This window comes from Mya arenaria, chromosome 7 (assembly GCF_026914265.1).
Source record: "Mya arenaria isolate MELC-2E11 chromosome 7, ASM2691426v1".
Lineage (NCBI taxonomy): Eukaryota > Metazoa > Mollusca > Bivalvia > Myida > Myidae > Mya > Mya arenaria.
This window is the reverse complement of record NC_069128.1, coordinates 31,351,628-31,376,459: the sequence shown is the minus strand read 5'-3', so window position 1 is coordinate 31,376,459 and position 24,832 is coordinate 31,351,628. Positions and strand designations below refer to the sequence as shown.

Here is a 24,832-nt window from a genome sequence, read left to right as displayed (position 1 = left end):
CGATTTAACATGTAAACTATTTTAACTTAGTCCTTTATTTGCTATCAAAATTTTGGACTTTGATGTTCTTGTTCTTTCTCCTTTCAAATGCCCTAATTCGCAAGTGGAAACGTGCTGTATTTGAAATTATTAAACAGTTGAACCAGCCTTGCATAGAAAAGGGACACATGTAAGTCTTTACACAATGAACACATACAAGATATAATCATATATCATTGTAGAATTAACACAGTTTCCCTGTTGGTTGTAAGTTTCATAACACAGTTTAAATGTTGGTTGTAGGTTTCAAATCTTGCTTTCCCTATTTTCATTTTCCTCCGGAATGTCGTCTGCACCGAGTGTAAAATTTGCTTTCGAGTTGTTTCGACGAACGCTGACCAATCTGAAACCGATAATATCATTGTTATTTACATATCTTGACTGTCCCGAAGGCCAATTGTTATTCTTATCTGTGTCTTTTTATGTTTGAAACATGAAATAACATAATCAAGAATTCGATGGATCACTCGGCCCCACAAATCATAAAACAATCTTATGTAAAATCTCAATCTCAATGGCAACTCATTTTACAACATAACTTGAAGTTATTCAAAATTGTAGATTTTAAGCGCATTCTCTCAAGTTAAACGTTGATTAAAAAACCTCAGTCAATTTGTTTTTATTTATATATTCTACAGCACAAAATGTAATTGAATACAGCTCATTGTTTTTTTAGCAAATTACTCAGGCACATCTTTTTGCTCCACAATTATATTTCTATGAAATGTTGACAAATGGTTTTTTTATCAACGTTTTAAAACAAAAGAAAACCATAAACGATTTAAACTATACTGTGCTTTTATGTGGTAGAATGAGCTGGGGTTGAGATTATGATTTGACTTCGAACATTTTTGTGATATCGGTGCCCGTTTATTACTCATCCAAATACATAACTTAAACATTTCTTAATACTAGTAAGTAATTAGTTACCTACAAAGTAACCCAAATGAATCATAAATGTCATCGAAGGTGTATTGTTAGAAATCACGAAGAAAAATCATTATGATTAAGAATGGACAGAGTGAGCGTAGCGAACGAGCTCTTCTTACTCATTCAGATTTTACTTCCGGTCATCTAACTGACTTTGAATACAACCTCACTGGCTGATACATTGTCAAAGCTAAATCTCACACAGGGAGTGTGTATCAGATGAGAGCAGTATGCGGACCTTTAAACAACCGCGAGAATTGAAATTCTTAATAATTAAAGGGACTGTGTCACAGATTGGCTCCAAAAAAGTTTTTCTGTAACGAATCTCATGTCAATTATCTAATAGAATGTGTTACGCCTTGATATCATAATTGTTAAAGAAAGTACCAAAATGTAAAAAAGAATGTGTCGGAGATCGGGTTCGAACCCGCGTCGCCAAAATTGAAGTCCAGCGTCTTAATCACTGAGCTACAGGCTTTTTACTAAATGGGTGACATAATTAAGCTATACACCTAACTCGGTAATATCAAGTGATAACACCGACTAGCCAATCACGCATAATGAATGAATTCTACCTGGTAGACATATCCAGTAATCTTTTTTAATGACAAAATACGAAATAACTGCTAAACTTAAATAAATTGTAAACTATGTGGTACTTCAGTTAGTAGGTTTCAATGCATTGTACACATCGATGCCAAGTTTATGTCAGTTTTCGACAATTTTCTCTTTTTTTCGCTATTTTATCATGCATGAGACAGGCCCTTTAAACCTAGTACGTAATGATTGCCCTTATGCAATATCACCAAGTTTGTACTCTACATGTAAATTACGTATGTGCATGAAATTCTACAGTTAAAGTACAAATGTAATGCTCATCACCAAAGGCCGGATAACTGAATAATAAATATAACAATCTAGCAAACAAAAACATGCTGCCTTGAGCAAGACACCTTTCTAAATGGTTTGCAAACAAACCTAAAGACTAGCCGTTGTGTTTGGAGAAATACATTATATCATTGCCAACCTTCGTATGGCTGAATGTCATTATGAATACGTCAGAGATTATTTTAATCCGTCTGCATTCTATTAAAATAAACTCTAATATACTAAGTCGCAATATACTTCGCTGAGTGAGCTCCAGACCCTATAGTCAATCATGAAAAATAGCTTTGGATGCTCATTCGGTGAAATAAAAAGCGATCTTACACTACAACAAACAAATGATCAATATACAAGCTTTATCTGATAAAACTTTGGTCTTCGACATAATGTATTTGTTCAAACATAAAGTCTGGAATATAATCATTACTGCATATCGTTTTAGCTGGAATTAAAACATAAACAACAACAACACATTGCAATTATGTCAGTGTTAGTTTTCAAACATGAGTATATATAAAATAGCGATGCAGTATCGCTTAAATAACACATTTACCTATAACACTTTATCTTAAATTCGATGCAAAGGGCTCCAAATAAGATTGATAATTTGATAAATTGCCAGGTCTTTACCTGTCTCAAATTTCTCAAAAGTTCTTAATCGTAACAAGCTTAAATATCTTATTGCAATAAGCTGATTGCATTCAGCCAAATTTCTTATTTAATCTTGACTTTACTGATTATCATAAAGATAATTGCCGTTTGAAGTCCAAAAACGCTTTCGATTATAATTTTTACCAAAACAATACACAAAATATATCAAAACAAAAATAGTGAGTTTAGCACTAATCTCTTATGAGGGACTTAAGATGTTTCGAAAAATCTGGGTATTGACCCAAGACGATCTCCCAAACACACTGCTTAATCCAACTCTCATTTATTGTACTGTTTTCTTAGGATCTGCATCGCTATTTAGACGGTTAGCTATTACACTTATGTGTAGATATGATGTAGAAATGTTGTGAGTGAGAAACTGACTTAAACGGAAACATCAGGATTACATGTTAAGGCCAGTCTCCTTCTTGTCCTACGGTGTCCCAATCTCCTACGCAGTAATCTCCCTTGATGTGTAAATAAGACCTCTACCATCACTAAGGAACTATTGTTGATTATATATATATTTACTTGTTTAGATATTCGTATCCTCTCATGTCTGAGTAATATTGTTTTGTTTTACCTTTTTTCAAACAAATTATTGTTTCTTGTCTAAAAATAAAACAATATTTTAAAAGAACACTTTTTCGAATTTTTCAACGGTCACGTGATGTTCATTACGATCACGTGTTATGCATGACCGTAGAGATCACTTTACAGCAAACGGAAGTAACCGCTTCGTGGAGTTTGAAATTGCCGTGTTGGCACATTGTCATCCATTGGCTTTCCAATCGACTTTTGAATGTAACCATTACCACAATCTTCTTTTTCATAATCGTTACTTAAGCATTTTTCTGGTTCTTATTTTGTAAATAATTTTTCTAAAAAAATCTCGCCAAAAAACCTTTGACAATACAATGTTGTAGCCGAAAAGACAGTGTCTATACTGTTATTGCCTCATATTTTTTTGTGAAACAATGCCCGGTTCTATATTTAGAAGATTATATTTAGGAGCGTGACAAGAAGAAGACGTCGGTATGACCTGAACACTTACTAGAGGTCAGATCGCCTGTAAATTGAAAACGAATGAAAACATAAACAATAGTCATGCTGTATTGAGGGTTGAGGGAGCGCCAACTTTTTCCCAAACCAACTGTTATGGCAATGATAATAAGTTACTGATGTGATGTTTTACATTCTTTTTTAGGGAAAGGGCTTGTTACTTAATGAAACCGTTATTTTTATAAAAACAAAACAAAACAGTTAATGTTTCACATCTAGGGATTCATTCAAAACACCTCGGCCATTTTCCATCGAAATCAACATTGGATGTATATGGACGATTTACAATGACATAATTCTTTACATGTAACTACGCTGTATGTTGATCGCGTAGTAATTTCAATCTAGCAGTTAAGCCAAAGACTTTACTCATAGAAATATTAATTATATTTGAAAATGTTCACTATACTGGGAATCAATTTGGAATAAGTAATACAAAATACAATTTAAAACACTACAATTAATTATTTATAATATAACGAACTACTTTTACTAATACAAAAAGGATACATCCGATATTGTTTTTGATGGAAAATGACCGAGGTGCTCCAATTGTAAGGATATTGAAAGGAGTTACCTTCTCATGGTTTGTTTTAAACACTCGCTATTTAACGATATGTAGGTATTATAAAAATAATCATAAACTTTATCAGTTGAATTATCGAATTGATCTCGAATTCAATTGAAAGAACAACGCATGACGAATAATTCAAAGAAAACAACCACAAAACTATATTAAATTCATTAATATCCTTATAAAGTATCAGTTCAAAATAACTTATCTAACATCAATTCGGCCATTTTTTTCAATGAAGATGATGTTTCAATCCTTATTGTAATCTAACCATGGATATATACTAATATAGCACTGTGTCTGCTTAACTTTTCTCAAAATATATTTGAATAAGCTCATATATTTCTCCTGCACAGTGATCTCCCCCTAAAAGCTTAACTGCCACAAAGAGCGAGTATATCTAGATTTTATCTATATCAAATTTTTTAGTGTTTCTTTCTTCTTCTCTCTAGGATAGTTTTCATCAAATTTCAATTATTCAATGTACACTGAGTTTAAAAGACAAAGTAAACTATTTGAAATTAATGATCATTCACAATCTTTACAGTTATGCTATTTAAGCAGCGCCTCTTATGCGTCACGTGAGTATAATTATGGTCACGTGATTTGCGTGCTGGCAATGGTAACTGTACTATAAGGGAAGAAACACTGCGTGGAATTTTATTTCTAACGGTGTTGAATTAGGAATTAGGAGCATACAACTACATTTACCAGTACTTATGTAATTATATAAATAAGTATAAATGATTACCTTTATGAAATATTAAAAGCAATTATAAACAAACAACATAATTTGAAATATTTAAAGATACATATCATAACCGTATACATGTACATATATTATCTCTCAGGGTAATTCAAATTACGGTGGCGCTGGACGGTATTGTTTTTCAATCTTTATCTCAAAGTATTGAATAAATACCATCGTCCAATAGCCCTGGGGTGGTATTCAGTATTCAAATTAAGTAAATCTTATGGTCATACATAATTGACTTCTTCACTCTATTAGTCAGTTATAAATAACAAGTAATCCGATTAGCTACATCGGTCTTAAATCCAATTAAGTTTAATATAGAATACCACCCCAGGTACACTATTTCGTTCTGCTTTTCTGACTGAATACCATTGGATATTTTGCTTAGCAAATCTTATAATCACGATTTTAATTAATAGGGCAATTCCATTGGTTTCGAATGGGGACCTCTACGGATTCTAACCCGATGAACTTTCCGTTTCTATATTTACTAAGACCCCCCTCCCTCTTCACTTATTTGTCTAAGTTGGTGCAGTACGATTTCATTGCAAGAAGAGTTTTCTCCCTTACGCCGTGAATATTTCAATTGAAAAAAGCATGTGTCAGTAATTTTTCCACGATACAAATTAAGTGTAAACGGTTGCCGACGATTAATCCTGCATACATGCTTAACTACTAGGATAAACGCAGGCGCCGCCTCACAATATATTCTTCTCAATCGCAAGGTAAAAAAAATCAATAAATAAATACTCACTTGGGCGTAGGTGCGTTGTTGTAACCATCAATGACCGGCATGGAATCTCTCCGGACTTGCATCCAGATTCCAGTTTTGCCCATCTCCTCTGTGATGTTCACTCTGTCGTTGGCAGGAACAGAAAGATAGTCTCCTTGAAACTTGTCGCCTGATGTGTGCTTCATTTTCATGTCCATAAGGATCTCTCGCTCGTCTCTATCGTCGTCGTCGATTTCCATTAACCGTTGCTAATGAAAATAGATTTTGTATTGTTATTTCATTTTGATGACTTTAATGTTCTAGGTTTTATAACTTATAAAATTCGAAAAAACCTTAAGGGTTTCAGTATGATGTAATGACAATTTCATTTCAACAGCATAATGCTGACTCCAAGTATAAATCATATTCTATGTTTATCTCTCTTAACTAGCTCTGACTAGTGTTGGGAATCGGACAGAAAAATTACTATCGATACTCGGTTTATGAAACCGATCGATGATCGATTATTAATCGTTTAATCATTATTTAAGTATCTTTGGTCATCATATTTAAGGCATACAGATACAGAACATGCACCAGATTTAAGCACTGGGTCCATGTTCCCTTACAATATTGTTTGTAGATTCTTTTGTATAAATTACAGTATTTATTCAGAACACGACTTTTAGTGTTTACAAGTTACTATTACAGAACATGAGACCACAGGCTCTATTTTTGTCTTACATTTAGTATTGTATACATGTGTAAAATAAACTCAAAGAAAGATATCAATTACTTTTAAATAATCAGGCAGTAACAAGTACAACAAGCAGTTGCATGTTCTATAATATTATGTTTTACAAGAACAGTTTCTTTCAGAAAACTGAGAAAACTAAATTCTTACATGGTAAGAAGTAAACGGTAACATGTTTTAAAAATCACTTTTAAACCACAAACATGAGAAGTTGAGAACCAAACATAGTAACAACATTTTAACATAAACTAGAAAAAAAAATTAGTCGGAAGCGGTTACGTCCCTTGTTCTATAATCGATTGTTCAAATTTCACTATCGATTGTCGCCGACGTCGGCCTTTCCGATCAATTGTCGATTATAATCGATCATCGGCACAACACTAGTTCTGACTGTTCAAAGGCGGTGACCCCAGCCTACGTAGTGTGTCACTTGATAAGTGTCTGTTAGTTCCTAGCCTTGCATATTTGAACGGGGTCATTGTTAAATAGTTGACCCAGTAATTGTCAATTGTATTTTATCTAAAAGATGAATACATTTGAGTTAATATGGCTTCAGCATTGAAATTTCCAAACACTGAATATCCTGATTTGAACTTTTTCCATACAGACCTTTTCTGCGACCTGTTCGTCTTCTTCTTTGATTATGTCATCACCAGGCATGAGGTCGTCAAGGTACGACAACTCGTACTGGGTAAAGATTTTATTCATCGCCTTTCTCACGAAACATGTACCGACAACCTGTGAATGACACAAGGAGAAATTAAGTCATCATCATGATCATCATCATGATCATCATCATGATCATCGTCGTCATCATCATCATCATCATCATCATCATCATCATCATCATCATCATCATCATCATCATCATCATCATCATCATCATCATCACATCATTATCAATACAACCATCATCATCATCATCATCATCATCATCATCATCATCATAATCATCATGATCATCATGATCATCATCATCATCGTCATCATCACATCATTATCAATACAACCATCATCATCATTATCATCATCATCATCATCATCATCATCATCATCATCATCATCATCATCATCATCATCATCATCATCATCATCATCATCAGCATCATCATCAGCTTCATCATCATCATCATCATCATCATCATCATCATCATCATCATCATCATCATCATCATCATCATCATCATCATCATCATCATCCTTAAGATTACTGAATTTAATTATAATGTAATGTAACCTATAGACCTTTACAATACCATTTATTGGTACATATAATAGACTTTAGCATCATTCTTAGGTAGTTTAAGAAAGATAGATGGTTGTAATACTTAATTGAAATAAAGTATAGATAAATACAAACCATGACAGGGAAAGCGATAGACATTGACTTGATCATCTTAACGACCCAGAGAACGGCCAGGCAGATAATCTGGAGAGCGGTAAAGAGGTGGACACGGTTGATCTGGACGTGACGAAGATATGGAAGGTCGGGCTGGTATTTTGCTGGCATAAACAGGAGGCCGAGTCGGTCAATAAACTGAAAAACATGCATGTGTGTTCGATATTTACGTGTTAAAGGTAAATATGATCGAGGTGGTCTATCGACACATCAATTCAATGATCCTAAAGATTTCATACGATGTATTTACAGCTCCTGTAATTGCTTCTTAGGTTCTGAATTACAATTTATGTTTGATACTAACTGAAAAATAAAGCTGGTTGTTGGCGCCGTACTTGATTGCAGTGCATTTTTGTAATAAGAATTTGTATCTGTTAATGGGAGAAGCAGTAATTTTGAATATTAAAAAAAGTAATCTGAAACAATTCTGAACACGAGGCATGTCATTTTTGTGATTTCCTGTTACCTTTTATGCATGGGTAGATGTCATGTTTAAACTACAGTCAAACCTGGTCTGGCGGTCACCTGTATTAAGCGGTAACCTGTATTATCCGGCCTCTCAAAATTTCTACCGTTCTTTTTTTTCTTTAAAAAGTACTTGCATTCAATGTCACTTACCTGCATTCCTTTTAACGCAGCAACACCCATGAACAAGAACACGCCGTACAGAACAGGCATAGGAATCAGCTGTAAACCACAGATGTATAATTAATAATCGGGCGAGGTTAGGGTGAGTATTCATATATCAGTATAAATCCAAGCGGAATTCTATATTATTAATTCCTTGATTTAACCAGAATTCAACACACTATTTTCTCAGTACCACCTTTTCAATGGCGAGTGCCAGGCAAGCGAGTTACTGGATACTATATTTTAACGAACTTTCGGTTTGACGCGGCTGGGGTTTGAACCCCCGACCGGCTGTACCCGAAGTGAACACTCTACCACTGAGCTATCGGGGCAGCAGGTTTCTGTTTTATTATGACCTTGTGTATTTATACAGCGTCATCAACATGGGTTGGTTTATTAAAAAAATGCTATAAACTTTCAGCCCTTTTCAGAATCAGAACGAATAACATTCTGAAAAACACTTTAAGCTACTTGTGATTAATCTAAACAGGAAAGGTACTGTTAAGCATTGAAAAATCTACCGCTAAACAGGTAAAAAGAATCACGTGGTCAGTTCCTTATTTTTGTGCTACGTACCTTTAGAATCGAAGTCAGGAACACAGCCAAGCCACTGAGAATTCCAACCAAGAGGGCTGTCACTCGCTGTTCTCTGGAAAAGAAAAAAACGAATAGTTTGACTCGTTTTCAGAATACAATTACCAATTAAAGATATTAATTTTATAAAATCATTTTTCGAAAAGAAAAATGGCAAAAGTAGTTGATCACTGTAAATCTTTTATCATTCACCAGTCATTAATTTTTTGTGTGTTTTTGGCTATTAAATACATGCTTTCAATCTTGTAATCAGTAAGTAATATTTTTAATAAATGTATTATTTAGTAAGTAGTTAAAGGTTAATCACACAAAATGTATGTTTGTTATACATGTGTATTTATTGATTTTGAATAAGATTGTCACTTAAAGGTTGTTTGGCTTGTGCCCGTTTTTTCCATTGATAAACTCAAAGTACCTGCATCCCAAAAATATGGGTTTCTCTCCAGGGGCTGCGGTCTCTGATTCCTTCTTGAGTGACATGATGTGAGCAAGGGCGGACACTGTAGCAGCCACGTACCAGGGCAGCCCCAGTATAGAAGTGATAGCTATTGTCACTGCCACTACCAACATGTCAAGATGGTATCCGTTCCCTTTCTGTGAAAAGAAAAGAAAACAATTTGACCTGTTGAAATTGAACGCTGGTAATACTTTAAAGGGACTGTACACCAGATTGGCAACAAAAAAGTTTCTTTCTGTAACGAATCTCATGACAATTATTTTAAAAAAATGTTTTACTCTTTGATATCATAATTGTAAAAAAAATACCAAAATGTAAAAAGAAATCGAGTCGGAGACCGGGTTCGAACCGGTGTCGCCACAATTGCAGTTTAGTGTAGTATCCACTATACTACGATAGCTTACGCTATACGGTTAGAATAGTTATGACATATACCTAAATTGGTAATATCACGCGATAACATCGACTAGCCAATCACGCACAGGGAATGGATTCTACTTGGTAGACATACCTAGTAATCTTTTTTAAATGGATAAATCGAAAAAACTGCGAAAAGATAAATAAATTGTAAACTATGTGTTACCTCAGCTAGTAAGTTTCAATGCATTGTACACATCGATACCAAGTTATGTCAGTTTTCGACAATTTTCCTGTTGTTATTTTCACTATTTCATCATAAGGAGTACAGCCCCTTTAAACCCCCTGTAAAACCCTGTAAAAAGGGTTTTTTGGCCTTTGGCTACGTATGTGAAGTAGCTGTATTTATTTTTAATGGAACTTATTTGATTATCCTTTTCATATTATTTTGTTTGTAAATTTATAAAAACAGTTGAGTGATATGTATTACATTAATGCTAAAATGTATTTGAAACAAAAGTTGTTGTTTTTTAATTTTAACACAGCCACAGGAATTTAATCATCATCACGTGATATTTGGGTATGCTATTTAAAGCTAAAATGTATTTGAAGTAAAACAAAAAAACATATTTAAACACAGCCACAGAAATTTTATCAACATCACCTGTTGTTATTTATGTTTGCGATGACTTGCCTTCATTCGGAACTCCTCGGTCATTTTTATCGAAAACAACCTCGGATGTATGCCAGTACATCAGTAGAAGAAGTTTAGGAATTAGATCATTAATTAAATGTAGTGTTTTAGCTCGTATTTATTGATCCAAGTTTAAATTGATTCCCAGTGCAGTTTATTATTGCAAACATAATAAAGATTCCCAAGAGTAAAGTCATTGAATTTAACTGCTAAAATAAATTACTACGCGATCTACTTGCAGCGGACTTAAACATACTGATTTCTGAGTATGTAAACCGTTCATATACAACCGAGGTTGTTTTCGATGAAAACGACTGAGATGCTCCAAATGTTGTTCGATAAATATGGCCGAGGAGCTCCGAATGTTGTTTGATAAGAAAGGCCGAGGAGCTCCAAATGTTGTTCGATAAGAATTGCCGAGGAGCTTTGAATGTTGTTCGATAAGAATGGCCGAGGAGCTCCGAAAGATGTCCGATAAAAAAAATGGCCGAGGAGCTCCGAATTCTGTTCGATAAGAATGGCCGAGGAGCTCCGAATGTTGTTCGATAAGAATGGCCGAGGTGCTCCGAATGTTGTTCGATAAAAATGGCCGAGGAGCTCCGAATGACTTGCCTTCAGTTTGTTTTCCTTCCTGTTCACGATAACGGCCGTGATCTGCTGATCCATGAAAATCAACACGAGGGCCAGAAGTGCAGGGACAGCTGCGGCTATCATGGTCCACCAGGGATTCTTAGGGCTGAACGGGTTGATGATCCACCCACGATCTTGGTACCTGGTTGGCTGAATAAAATAAAATTGGTCACGTGTTATTGTTCTACCAATACGCTTGACTCGGTAGAATGAAACACCGCGTCGGGAATCCTGGATTCGCCCCTGACATGCTGGTGTGTGCGCTCCCCTCCCCCCGATTAGATCTCAAATTTACCCAGAACCTAAGTAACGCCACCTCTAGTGTCAAATTTTGGATTCGCCCCTGACATGCTGGTGTGTGCGCCCCCCTCCCCTCGATTAGATCTCAAATTTACCCAGAACCTAAGTAACGCCACCTCTAGTGTCAAATTTTGGATTCGCCCCTGACATGCTGGTGTGTGCGCCACCCTCCCCCCGATTAGATCTCAAATTTACCCAGAACCTAAGTAACGCCACCTCTAGTGTCAAATTTTGGATTCGCCCCTGACATGCTGGTGCGTGCGCCCCCAACCCCTCCCGGAAGGATCTTAAATTTACCCAGAACAAAACGAGTGTCCTACCTGGAACTTTTCTGGCACCTCCAACTTTGGCGTTGCAATACCTACAAGCATATCTAGGCCGACCATGACCACAATGGAAATGAGGACCGCAAAGTCGCTGAAGATTTGCCGAACCTGTAATAAAGGAGAACACTTTAATGCTTGCAATTTCAAACTATTTTCGTCTTAAAAGCAAGTTTACTTTAAAAGGAAATTAGGTTTGATAATTTGAAATAAACATATTGTGCGACAGTTTATCAAAGCGAAACGGATTGAACACTATGTTAAAATATTTTATTGTTAAAAAGATGGACAGGAATAAAAGAGGGTAGTATTCTTATACTACCGTCGAACCCCGTTGGCTCGAACTTGCGTGGCTCGAATTCCTCGTTAGCTCGAACTGATTGTAAAGGACCGATTTCTTTAAACTGATCGTAAGCATTCCCGCTTGGCTCGAATTTTCCGAAGCTCGAGATATTTTCGCCGGTCCCTATGTGTTCGAGCCAACGGGGTTCGATTGTAGTCTTACCATTGCATTTTACTACTGTCAAAACTCGCTATGTCGAAGTTGGGACCCCGGGGATAACTTCGAGTAAACGATCATTCGATATAACCGAAATTCAAAAAAAAAACTTAACCGAAAAGAATCGGAAAGAAAGTTCGACATAACCAGAACACCGAGATAACAGAGTTCGACATAGCGAGATTCGACTGTAGTAGTGTTGCAAATCATGAATGCTGTTGAGGACTGGAATAACATAAATGGTCGAAATAATGTTCTTACAAATGTTGGGAAGTATGCAGCTGTCTTGAATTCTTTAAGGGTCATGGCAATTGTGTAGGTTCCCAGGAAAAGAATGCAGGATAGAAAGAATACGTCTGGGTAGGTATGGTTTTCGCATCCAGCTCCTTGCATTGTCCCATTTTCTCGTTCACATTCGGCCTCATTAAGCGAAGACCAATCAAAGCCTAGAACGGTTCCGTTTGCCGTAACGTTCGCCGCTCCAACAACATCGTAGCCCACGTCGCGTTTCATCATATGAGCCATTGTTGTGGTCATAAACTCGTGCATGCCCGTCACATTAACATCAGTGAGATTTCCCATGGGCTTGGGTCCGCAAACGCAGTGATGGCTTTTGAAGGTCAATGGATCTTTGTCGATGCCGTAGTGGTCTAAAATGTGGAACTGTTTTTTGAAGGCTTCGTAGATGAAAATGATAGCAATCAAGCAGGCGAAGCTTTCTTCTGTGAAACGGGTGATATACCGCACTAACGCGCTTAAATCAAACGCTACCACGAGTAAAATGAAGAACGTCGTCCACAGACCGATCACAGCTCGCAATGGTAGATAGTCAAATTCCAGGTCGCTGGAAATGAAAATATATTGTAGTGACACTCTTATTCAAAATCAATACATACACATGTATAACACACATACATTTTGAGTGATAAACATTTAACTACTTACTAATTCATGCATTTATGGAAAATATTAATTACTGATAACACGATTGTAACCGTGTATTTATAAGCTGAACACGCAAAAATATTAAATGATTGGTGAGTGCTAAAAGATTGACTGCGATCTACTATTGTCTCATAAGGTAAAAATACCGTGTTTTCTGCACCCTTTTTTCAAATTAAACTCGGCATCCTTCACATAAACCATAGTTTTCGACAATAATTCGTAGTTGTTGGCATTTTAAAACATTTATATTAATCTTATTTGGGAGTAATTGTGCAGCTTTAAGAAAACATGAAGATTTATTGTTTTTCAAAGCATTAATAAAACGGTTGTGCCAAAACTGGCGCCATAATTTCCTGTGATTTTAGAATATTTTGTACATAAAATATTTTTAATAACATAGACTTTGTTCATATATTCTTTGCGCCCATATATTAAAAAATAATATTTGAATGGAAACTTTATAATTTCCTGTGATTTTGGGGTAGTTTGAACATTAAGTACATTTTATAAAATAAACTATTTTTCATATATTCTTTACACCGAGACAGTCAAAACTTGCTACGTTGAAGGCGTAAGAACCCCCGAATTAACTTCGAGTACACGAACATTCGATATAGCCGCAATTTAAAAAGTAAATAAATTAACCGGAAAAAAAATGATTTTTTTTGAAAAAAACAGAACATCGAGATAACAGATCTCGACATAGCGAGATTCAACTGTATAATGGAAAAAAAACATATCATTTTTTTAAATGGAACCTTAAGAATCGTTATGCATCAAAACGCTATGTAATTGAATGATAATACCGTGAATATAACTCGACCCACGAAATCAGTGAGCGTATACCACGTGATAAATTACGTCATAAATGATGCGTCGGCAGGCAACATTTTGCTTCGAATGAAGACTTTAAACAAAGTATTTATGCCGCAATTTATCACGTGGTGCACACACACTGGAAACTTACTTGCAGAAGTTGAATAATATCATCTCCAACACCAACATGGGACCGGTACTACCAAGAATGTTCAGAGGTTGACCGGAGAACAGAGCGAACAAAATACCGACTATGGCAGCTGCAAGGATACACTCCATGGTGCCCTGTAAGTTGACAAGGACAATAGCAAGTCAAATGATGTATGTTTCTGTATAATTCAAATTTTGCATGGAGCCGTTAGTATGCAATGCGCAGAATTGCCTACCATATAATGCATGATTGGTCGTTATGTCACCTATATTGCATGGTTAGTCGTTATGTCACCTTTATTGCATGGTTGGTCGTTATGTCACCTATATTGCATGGTTGGGCGTTATCTCACCTTTATTGCATGGTTGGTCGTTATCTCACCTTTATTGCATGGTTGGTCGTTATGTCACCTTTATTGCATGGTTGGTCGTTATGTCACCTACATTGCATGGTTGGGCGTTATGTCATCTGTATTGTATGGTTGGGCGTTATGTCACGTTTATTGCATGGTTGGGCGTTATGTCAGCTATATTGCATGGTAAGGCGTTATGTCACGTTTATTGCATGGTTCGGCGTTATGTCAGCTATATTGCATGGTTCGGCGTTATGCCACCTATATTGCATGGTTCGGCGTTATGTCAGCTATATTGCATGGTTTGTCGTTATGTCACGTTTATTGCATGGTTCGGCGTTATGTCAGCTATATTGCATGGTTCGGCGTTATGTCAGCTATATTGCATGGTTCGGCGTTATGTCAGCTATATTGCATGGTTCGGCGTTATGTCACCTACCATGTATTGTTGGGTAGCCTGTCCAAGCAGACCACCGAAGGTTACGTTTGGTGTGAGCGTTGCCAAGAAGAGGAAGATCGTTGATGCGACACACTGGATGTGCAGGCAATCCTTGAAGTCGCTACCATAATAGGGGATTTTTCGCTTGATATCCGCGATTAGGCCGCCAAACAACCTGTCAAAGAAAAGGAGTTGCAAAAGAAACGATTCTTTTCGACATGAAATTTCGCGAGTTCATGTTCGTGGGTTCTGTTAAAAACTCTTGACTTAACAAATTAGCATTCTTAATCATCAGTGGTTTGAGCGTCATTACCCTGGTGAACAAGAATGTAAATAAGATAATATTACTAATAGTATAAATAATTTTTAGAGCAAATACTTTTTAAATGGCTGATCGCGTATAACTAAACTGATAAACTGATGTTTTACGTGACGTTATTATTTATTTGGTCTATGTTTACACCTATGATTAAAAATGAGCACGCATCATATTTCCCATATTATATTGTGTGCTCAAATTAGCAAACTTTGAAGTTGTAACTTGCGATATATGTCTTAAAAACGAAAATTTCCTCAAATTTGATGTATATTTTGAAATAATATAATTTCAATCAATATTGCAATTTCTAGAAATATCCATCGGTCGTTAAAGTTCAATCAGTAAATTGTATAAAGCTAACCCCCGCCCCCGCAACCCGAGCCCCCGCAGCCCTCCACACGCACGCACGCACGCATGGACGCACGCACGCATGCACGCACGCACACACACACACACATCAATGGAGGAATAAGAGGTACTTAACACGGGGGAGGGGGTTGAGGCGGTGGCTTTAACTACTCCGTCAGACACGGAAGTAGGTAATTCGTCACTGACCTGCCTGTGCGAACCAACGTTGGGTCGTCATGTGACTCTTTCTTCGTCTCGATACTGGCCAGCACGTGCGGCCCAGCCACCTGCTTCTTCTGTGTCTTTCTTCCTTCCTGTACAACAGAGGGGAAATCAGTTTCAGAACTGTCAATGCAAGCTAGTAGGAGGCCGATAATACATTACTTTACATGGTTAAAGAATTAAACGCAACCATGTTGAGTGAGGGATCCGATATTTCGAACGACCCGAGTTTCCATAGATAGATATAGTTAATAATATTTACTGAGGGTCTCGTGTTTATATCTCCGAGTGTTTCTGATCTATAGTCGATTTTATCGAAAAATAACATTAACACAACAACCAAGGGCGTCAAGAAAAGTACAAAATTTAATGGTATACTTAAATCTATGTATTTTTTATGCCTTGTTTAACAGTGAATTCAAAGCTGCAGCCATACCTGAGACGGCACGTTATCCGGGGGCTCTATTCTGATTTTTGGATCCCACTCGCCCGGGGGTAGAACTGTTACCTGGTCCAAAAACTCGTCGACGCCTAACAGAATCTCCGTGCGGTTTCGAGCTTTGTAAGCAACTTCCCTGTAAATCTGGACAAAAAAGGAAGGTGTGATAATTAACCAAGGTAATAGGCAAGCAAGTCTTATTATTTAATCAATCAATCAATCAATCAATCAATCAATCAATCAATCAATCTGATCAATCAAATCAATCAATCCAAACAGCCAATCGATCGATCGACTAATTAATCAATCAATCAATTTTTTTCCCGTTTTGGTATCTCGTTTCAAGTGTTAACAAATATTATGAAAACTGATATTTTATTCGTCGGTATCGGGCAAACGTATGATGTCATGTTTACTTGTTTCAAAAATCCATATGTTTACTCTAACCTACCTCATCGACCAACAATGTTGACATCGACCGGCCGATTTCAATACACTTGTCCTCCGTGTCTTTGGGTCCAAGATGGATAAACACAAACCGGGTGGGAATCGGAACTTCCGTTATGTCGCCAATCATTCGCGCCTCGGACAGACGGACGAACGCCGATAGCTGTTATATACATGGTATGGTGATTTCTTTAAACAAAATAATTAAGATGGCTTATAAATGTGGATTTGTAAGATATCCGTGCTACATCAAGTTATTAAAATAATATTTAATACACTTTAAAGTAATGGTTTGATGACATTAAGTTAAATCTTAATTATTAAGAATGGGCTGAGAGTCCGTATTGAATGAGCCCTTCTTAATCATTAAGATTTAACTTCTGGTTATCTAAGTAAATGACTTAAAATACAATCTTAATGACACATTGCCAATGCAAAATCTGACACCTGGAGTGCGTATCGGATGAGTGGCATAAGAAGAGCTTTTAAACACCCGCGAAATTAAAAATTATGTATGCTTATGCCTGGTGCTTAATGAGTGCCGTTCTGCAACTTTCTTGGCTTAAAATGTAGGTACAACATGTAGTATTTTAGCGTCAGAAACTATATTTGAATGGCTAGTAATAAGTTCTCCCTTTGCGACGTATACATGTATAACTCTAGTGTATGCATCTTTTCTTATTGATGACGCTATATGTACCGGGTATACTGATGACGTCAAAATTATGTACCTGGTATTTGAGGTTTGGCACTTCCCCTACCATGACATTGCACGCCTGTGATCCAGGAGTGATCTTTCTCATGAAGTCTGTGTTCAACTGAAAACAATCGTAACAATGAATTACATGTAATATTGAAATGAAACAGACGGTTACGGAATCGTGCTCCGCATATATTGTTAACATTTGATAACAGATGGCACGGATCAGACAGGTGCGGAGTCGTGCTCCGCATATATTGCTAACATTGGATAACAGATGGCACGGATCAGACAGGTGCGGAGTCGTGCTCCGCATATATTGCTAACATTGGATAACAGATGGCACGGAGCAGACGGGTACAGAATCGTGCTCCGCATATATTGTTAAATTGGATAACAGATGGCACGGAGCAGACGGGTACGGAATCGTGCTCCGCATATATTGTTAAATTGGATAACAGATGGCACGGAGCAGACGGGTACAGAATCGTGCTCCGCATATATTGTAAACATTGTATAACAGATGCCACGGAGCAGAAGGGTACGGAATCGTGCTCCGCATAAATTGTTAACATTGGATAACAGATGGCACGGAGAAGAAGGGTACGGAGTCGTGCTCCGCATATATTGTTAACATTGCATAAATGTTGGCGCGGACCAGACGGATACGAAAGTGGTCTTTAAACATTTATACATTGGATCAAAGATTGTGCGGAGAAGACCCGTACAGGAGTGTACATGGTATATATTACCAATGTGACCACATCACCGATACCCTAAACACTTCTAGTCACCTTTGCCATTGAGGGACTTTCTTTGATGTGTCCGTTCATGTTCAGTTGTTCAGGCTCTGAGAAGCTTTTACTGGTCGCCATTTTGGATCCTGAAAAAATAAGATTGTATCTGTTTGAACAAAACCAGGTCGCCAAATCAACGTATCAAACATATAAGACGCTTCCAGCATGAATGACGCAATGGCGTCTATTTTCCGATTCTGATGAATAAATGAAATATTTCCATACATTTATCAATGTAAACATGATATAAACGTAACATATTTTTTTAGTTTTAAACAGGTTTAAGTTGGTGACCCGTTATAGGATAAAATGGTTGAAGGAAACCATATTCGGTATCGAGGCTGACCCTTGTTGACATGTATGTTTTTACCTTTTGACATTGACTTTTTCAGCGCCTTCTCGCTTTCACTTCCGGGCATAAGACTGCGCTTTCGCTTTTGATGGGCGAACACGTGAGCTGACGTCATCACTTTTCTGATCTCTTCTCTCATGTCCTCGTCCATCATTTTGTTGGCGATAAAGTTGTCTAATACGATGTCTAAAACAGGAACAGGTTTACGTAAATATGCGCGCAGTTTGAATAAGATATCATTAGTCGAACCTTTGGCTCGAACACTCATGGACCGGCAAATTTTATCGAGCCCCGGAAACTCGAGCCAACCGGGAATGTTACATTTAGATGATATTATTTTTTTACTTTTTTCACATCAAGTTCGAGCTAAGCGGGTTTGAGCCAGAGGGGTTCGACTGTACATGAATGGTTTACGCAGTACTCTTGCTAACACATCTATATCTTTAAAGCATTTGCATTTAGTTTCATTACAAAGACTGCTATACATCATCGCTTTAAACGGGCCAATCACAATCGTCTGGTGTGCATTGTATTTCGTTTATTATCAGTTGATACATTTAGTGGGCTGTGACGTCGAACTCAATGATCTAGTTACTAGAGTTTCAACGATAATATATATGGCAATTTAAATATCCACATACGAGGATAAGTAGTTAAACGATTTTGATAATTTGATTAATTTACCTGTGATTTGTGATATATGGTAGGCATCGAGGTCCAGTATAACAGCTCCGTTAAGAATAGCGGACCTGAGCTCAAACAGGGAGTGAAGGGACAGGGAGGCTACGTGGGGCTTCGACCATCGCTCTCCGCCTTCTTCCAAATCTTCCTCGTATTTCACCCATCTGTAATGAAATTATAATATTTAGTCATCACCGAACATCAAACAGTATGAAGGAAAGGGTTGCTTAGGGACTTTGACCATCGCTCTCCACCTTCTTCTAAATCTTCCTCAAACTTCACCCACAGGTAATCAAACAGTTATTAATACTGAGCAGAGATGTGCAATGCCGAATTAGAACAATGAATCTTGCATGTTCTCGCCGCTGTTTTTTTCCGGGCCAATAATTAAAAGTATGTGAATTTGGATTAATATGGAGTGAGGATGGCATTGTTCGAAAATCTTCAACGAAAGGACTTTATTTTTTTCCAAAAAAAATAATAAAATATTAACTGTTCACGATGTACATACCTTGCGTTCTTTCGTTACTGTTTTTCCTGAACAAATGCAAATATTGAGCTGGGTTATTCAATGAAACTTTTAAATTTGAAACGAAATGTACTATCAAGGGACGTAATCCTTTCAAAATTTTAATAACCGTTCCCGATTAACCTACCTTGCATACTCTCGCCACTTTTTCCCTCACCAACAGTAAACATTACGACCATTTGTGTACACATGGAGTTGGGTTGATCCAAGTAAACTCAACGTCGACGAAAAATCGACTACCAAGGGACTTAATCCTTTTAAAATTATAATAATCAATCCCGATTTACCTACCTTTCGTTTTTTTTCTTAAGACCATTTGGATAAAATGGAATTTGGTTAATCTAAGTAAAAGTCAACCTCGACGAAAAATCAACTACCAAGGGACTTAATCCTTTCAAAATTATAATAAGCAATCCCGGTTTACCTACCTTGCATTTATTTCATAGGACTATTTGAGAAAGGATGGAGTTTGATTAATCAAAGTAAACTGAACGTCAACGCAAAATCTACTACCAAGGGACTTAATCCTTTCAAAATTATAATAAACAGTCCCGATTTATCTACCTTGCGTATTCTCGCCATTGTTTATCTTGACCGAAGGGGAACAGTATATCCATCTGGGTAAACGTGGAATGGGGACGATGCTGTTCATCATCAACCTCGCCTAGAAGATTCTGTACCGTCTCTGTAGGTGACTGGACAGCTGAAATCAGAGGACAGATAACTCAGAATATTGCTATTTATAGTAACGGTGTTGATGTGAAATATGCTCTGTTTGACCACTGTACACGTTTTAGAAGGATTATTTCGTTGATGATGTTAGAAGGTTAAAGAAAGTTATAAGCCATATGTAACTAAAGCATTCTTTAACAAACACAATTAATGAATTTGGTATCAGAAAACGCCCATATTGGTCAAAATACTTGATGTTTGCACATACAATTAGTGAATAACGTGTTAAAAGCGTAAGAATGTGTAATAGAAGAAAAGTAATGAAAAGGAAAGAAAAAAATGAAGAAAATAATCAGTATTTTAGAAAAATGAAAATGAAAAGTTGTTAGTGTAAGTAATACATAGAGTATAAACACGTCCATTGAAACACGGGAAGACACAACATCGTACAAGATAGGTGATATTTCGTACAAATTATGTTATATAAACTGGGGTGACAATTTATGCGTTTATCCTTTATCTGATTCAAATACCCTTCGGACTAAATGTATATAATGACAGTCAATATATTCTCTCTGTGTTACTTGCCAAGTGAGGCATTTATACTCTTTAGTGGTCGACATTATATTTTGTCAACAAATTGCAGTACTTCTAAAGCTTTTTAATGCAGTTTTTTTTAGTAAATCAGCAGTCGGTCGCCATTGATTTTAATCAAGTGAAGCGGTAGATATAAAAAGTGGCTGGTCCAGTTACTTGGTAGTTTACAATTTAATGTAGACCAGTAAAAGACTTAAAGAATATTAGTACGAACTGACATAAAATAAATTTTTATTCAACTAGGGTGCATCGAAACATTTATATTGTAAAGTACATTCTTACAATCTTTAACCAGTTCTAAACGGATGAACTTTACCCTTCAAGCCTTACGAAACAGTAAGACTATGAGAAATCATTTAAACACGTCAGTCGACACCTTTGTTAAAGCAGACCGTAAATCAAACATGGCTGTCATCTTTATGGCTCTCATTATGGTTAAGTTACTAGTATTTGTTATGTATTTGGCCACGTGCGAATGACTGGTCATTTACTTCGACCATTCCGACTCGATGACCAATGGCCAGTTTCAATTTCAGTGTCAGTAACCAGGACAGCTTGTCGTATACTGGACATTTATTTATTATGCTAGTTAGTGTAATGAATATTACTGCTCATTGGAAGTTTAAGATTTATGTCTTTTTATGTTCAAGACCAAATTTGCAAGTCTAGCTAAGTTCAAATTAGCTAATTGTTTTGTCGTTTGCTGTTGTTGTTGTTGTTGTTTTCTTACGTCGTCTTACGTCATATTACATATTTAGGAACTAAACAAATACGCTAAGGTGAACACTACAATGATTAGAGCATTTTTTCGTGCTAGTTTGCGTTAATGCCAGTCCTTAATTTCTCGATATATCTCCTTAAACAGAATTAAACTAAGCTCGCTTTTTTTACTTTGTAATATTTACAGTTTTATTTAGTTTGAATGAATATGTTCTTTATAATTTACACAATAAACTAAATTGTATATAATATAATCCAGATTAAGTTAAAAAAAATGGCTTAATGAAGATTGTTGAAATAAACTTTCAAGAAATTGGTGCAGATTTGAAATTAATTTGGAAACATTAAATCTGATTTAAAGCATAGAACTAACAATTAAAGAGAACATGATTAAGAAAGGTCATGTATATATAGAGGGAGTTGACCTCAAAGATTTCATTATTTTACACTATTATTTTTCACATGAAATCTTCCGTCCGTTAGACACCTAAAACTGAGGATTGACATGTTAATGCTTTGCTCATGGTCAGGCGAAGTCATTATTTGATTTACGATCTGACAAAAAAAAACACATCTGGCCTTGAACTAAATAAAATGAAATATTCATTAAGATATTTATTTGATCATTGTAATTAATAAAAAAAATATTCAATGGCGTTTCTTTTTCCCAAAATTAACATAAGTTCTAAAAATTTATTGGACAATTCTTTGCTAAACAGGGTGATCTTTATAATATTTCAGATTCCGATCAAAGTGGTTATCGTTTGTACTGGAACATGTGAATTTTCCATGAAGTAAATATGTTTTTAGCCCATATATTGTATTTAATTTTGACAGAGAAACAGTTCTTGTTTTGTAAACGTGTCACTGTGTTTGGACAAACGTTACATTCTGAAGCAAGTGCATGAACTTACAAAACATGAAAGAAACGTTTCAAAAACCTGTTGAAACACCAACTTGACAAGCTGCTATACATCGGGCTGTTGACTCATTACACACTCAGACAACACCCATTGACGTAAATATCTGGATATTTAAAATAAAACGTATGCTTAAAGTTAATAAAACGTATGCTTAAAGTTAAAGTGAACGTCATTTGTATTTCCCTGTTATTATAAGAAGTATTGAAAATGTGACGTGTCTAATTCCAAAACTACGATGATGATGACGATGATGATGGTGATGATGATGATGATGATGGTGGTGGTGGTGGTGGTGGTGGTTGTGGTGATGCTGATGGTTGTGGTGTTGGTTAGGGTGGTGTTGGTTAGGGTGGTGGTGGTGATGATGATGATGTTGTTGATGATGATGATGATGATGATGATGATGATGATGATGATGATGATGATGATGATGATGAAAAAGATGATGATCATCATCATGACGCTTATGTTTTATAGGCCTTAAAGGTTACGAGGTTAACTTGCACAATTTTCAAACAATTAATTTAACCCGCAAGGCAAAAAACTCATGTCGTCAGCTATTATAATTTATATAAAACGTAGTTAAATAAAACAGTTTCCTGTTTATAAAAATGTCATATGATTTATGCACAAAAGTCTTGTGTGAGCTCCATGTATTGTATTTTTGTTTCGTCGCTATTTCCTGTTCTTAATAGTTAAAGTGTACTTATATGAGACCAGCGAAAAATGACACTTGCATAAATTAAAGAAATAATAAAGCGCATAGTGGAACATTAACAATATGTATTTAACAATTCAATTCATATTTCCGTTTATGCAAATGACTTATTTAATGCTTATAAAGCAAGCATCCTGTGTTTTTAAAATGAAACGGAAATGGCGTATACGGTTTTAAAAGGATGTGAAAAATGATATCTATAATATCATGAAATCAGCTGTTTTATGTTTTTGTTGAAATTTATAAGCAAAAACTAGGTTAATGATATTATAATGCTACAAATTATTTTATAACTTCCACTATCATAAGTTAAAACGAATTGCTCATTGAAAGTTCATGTCTGTCCTTCGTACTGGCTTTAATTATATAATTACATATATATGTATATCATTTGTAGATATAAAAAGACGGGTTGGGTTCGTGTTTTCATGATTTCCGTTACGCATGACCAACCAAATTGAATGCATACAGTATGGAAGCGTATATCGTATTTACTGTTCAGGTGATCATGTAATATTGTCGACTTAGGTCATGTCGAATTTGACACGACATGTAACCAAAGTGATATCGACTTGTCAACTTATCTAATATATAAATGACGACTTACTTTAATCGACAAAACAAATTGAACATGTTATGTCGATCTTATCATTAAATAAGGACGACATAACATGTTCAATTAGTGTTTTCGATAAAAGTAAGTCGTCATAACTATTTATACTTTGTCAAATCGGCAAAATGTGCTAAACCTGATTTGTCGTCAAAACTCGTCCAGTTGAAAAAAAAACAAGTTGACACGACTTCATGATCAAATTTTTAGTATATACGATATACGCTTCCATACATACTGGCTTCCATTTAAGTCTTATTAAATTATGGAAACGTATACATTGAAATTATACAAGCCATACGAGTATTTAACTCAAATTATTCACCATAAGAATCCACTGAGTTTTAAGACGAAAACAGTACGTGTACAATACATGTACACTACGTGTACAAATCCGTGTACAATACGTGTACAATACGTGTACGATACATGTACAATACGTGTATAAATCTGTGTACAACATGTGTACAAAACGTGTACAATACGTGTACAAATCTGTGTACAACATGTGTACAAAACGTGTACAATACGTGTACAATACGTGTACAATACGTGTACAATACGTGTACAATACGTGTACAATACATGTACAATACGTGTACAATACGTGTACAATACGTGTACAATACATGTACAATACGTGTACAATACGTGTACAAATCTATGTATAACATGTGTACAAAACGTGTACAATACGTGTACAATACGTGTACAAAACGTGTATAATACGTGTACAATTCTTTCTCCATACGTGAACAATATGTGTACAATACGTGTACAAATCCTCGTGCAACATGTGTCAAGCACGTGT

The 24,832-nt window shown here is 36.0% G+C and overlaps 1 protein-coding gene across 1 annotated transcript in view; it reads right to left on the bottom strand.

The window, feature by feature from the left end:
• Positions 1–24,832, bottom strand: part of LOC128240175 (electrogenic sodium bicarbonate cotransporter 1-like) — a 47,883-nt gene that overhangs the window by 1,142 nt on the left and 21,909 nt on the right. The window contains exons 4-23 of the mRNA XM_052956692.1: positions 20,346–20,484; positions 19,256–19,416; positions 18,590–18,757; positions 18,217–18,305; positions 17,454–17,540; positions 16,727–16,885; positions 16,273–16,419; positions 15,822–15,928; positions 14,948–15,122; positions 14,157–14,290; positions 12,506–13,088; positions 11,743–11,856; positions 11,105–11,272; positions 9,400–9,578; positions 8,967–9,039; positions 8,379–8,447; positions 7,722–7,898; positions 6,971–7,099; positions 5,650–5,876; positions 1–382 (exon numbers count right to left, since the gene is read on the bottom strand). The exon at positions 1–382 is cut by the window's left edge and continues 1,142 nt beyond it. Coding sequence (XP_052812652.1) covers positions 286–382; positions 5,650–5,876; positions 6,971–7,099; positions 7,722–7,898; positions 8,379–8,447; positions 8,967–9,039; positions 9,400–9,578; positions 11,105–11,272; positions 11,743–11,856; positions 12,506–13,088; positions 14,157–14,290; positions 14,948–15,122; positions 15,822–15,928; positions 16,273–16,419; positions 16,727–16,885; positions 17,454–17,540; positions 18,217–18,305; positions 18,590–18,757; positions 19,256–19,416; positions 20,346–20,484 — 3,182 coding nt within the window. The 3' untranslated portion in view covers positions 1–285. The remainder of the gene's footprint in view (positions 383–5,649; positions 5,877–6,970; positions 7,100–7,721; positions 7,899–8,378; positions 8,448–8,966; positions 9,040–9,399; positions 9,579–11,104; positions 11,273–11,742; positions 11,857–12,505; positions 13,089–14,156; positions 14,291–14,947; positions 15,123–15,821; positions 15,929–16,272; positions 16,420–16,726; positions 16,886–17,453; positions 17,541–18,216; positions 18,306–18,589; positions 18,758–19,255; positions 19,417–20,345; positions 20,485–24,832) is intronic.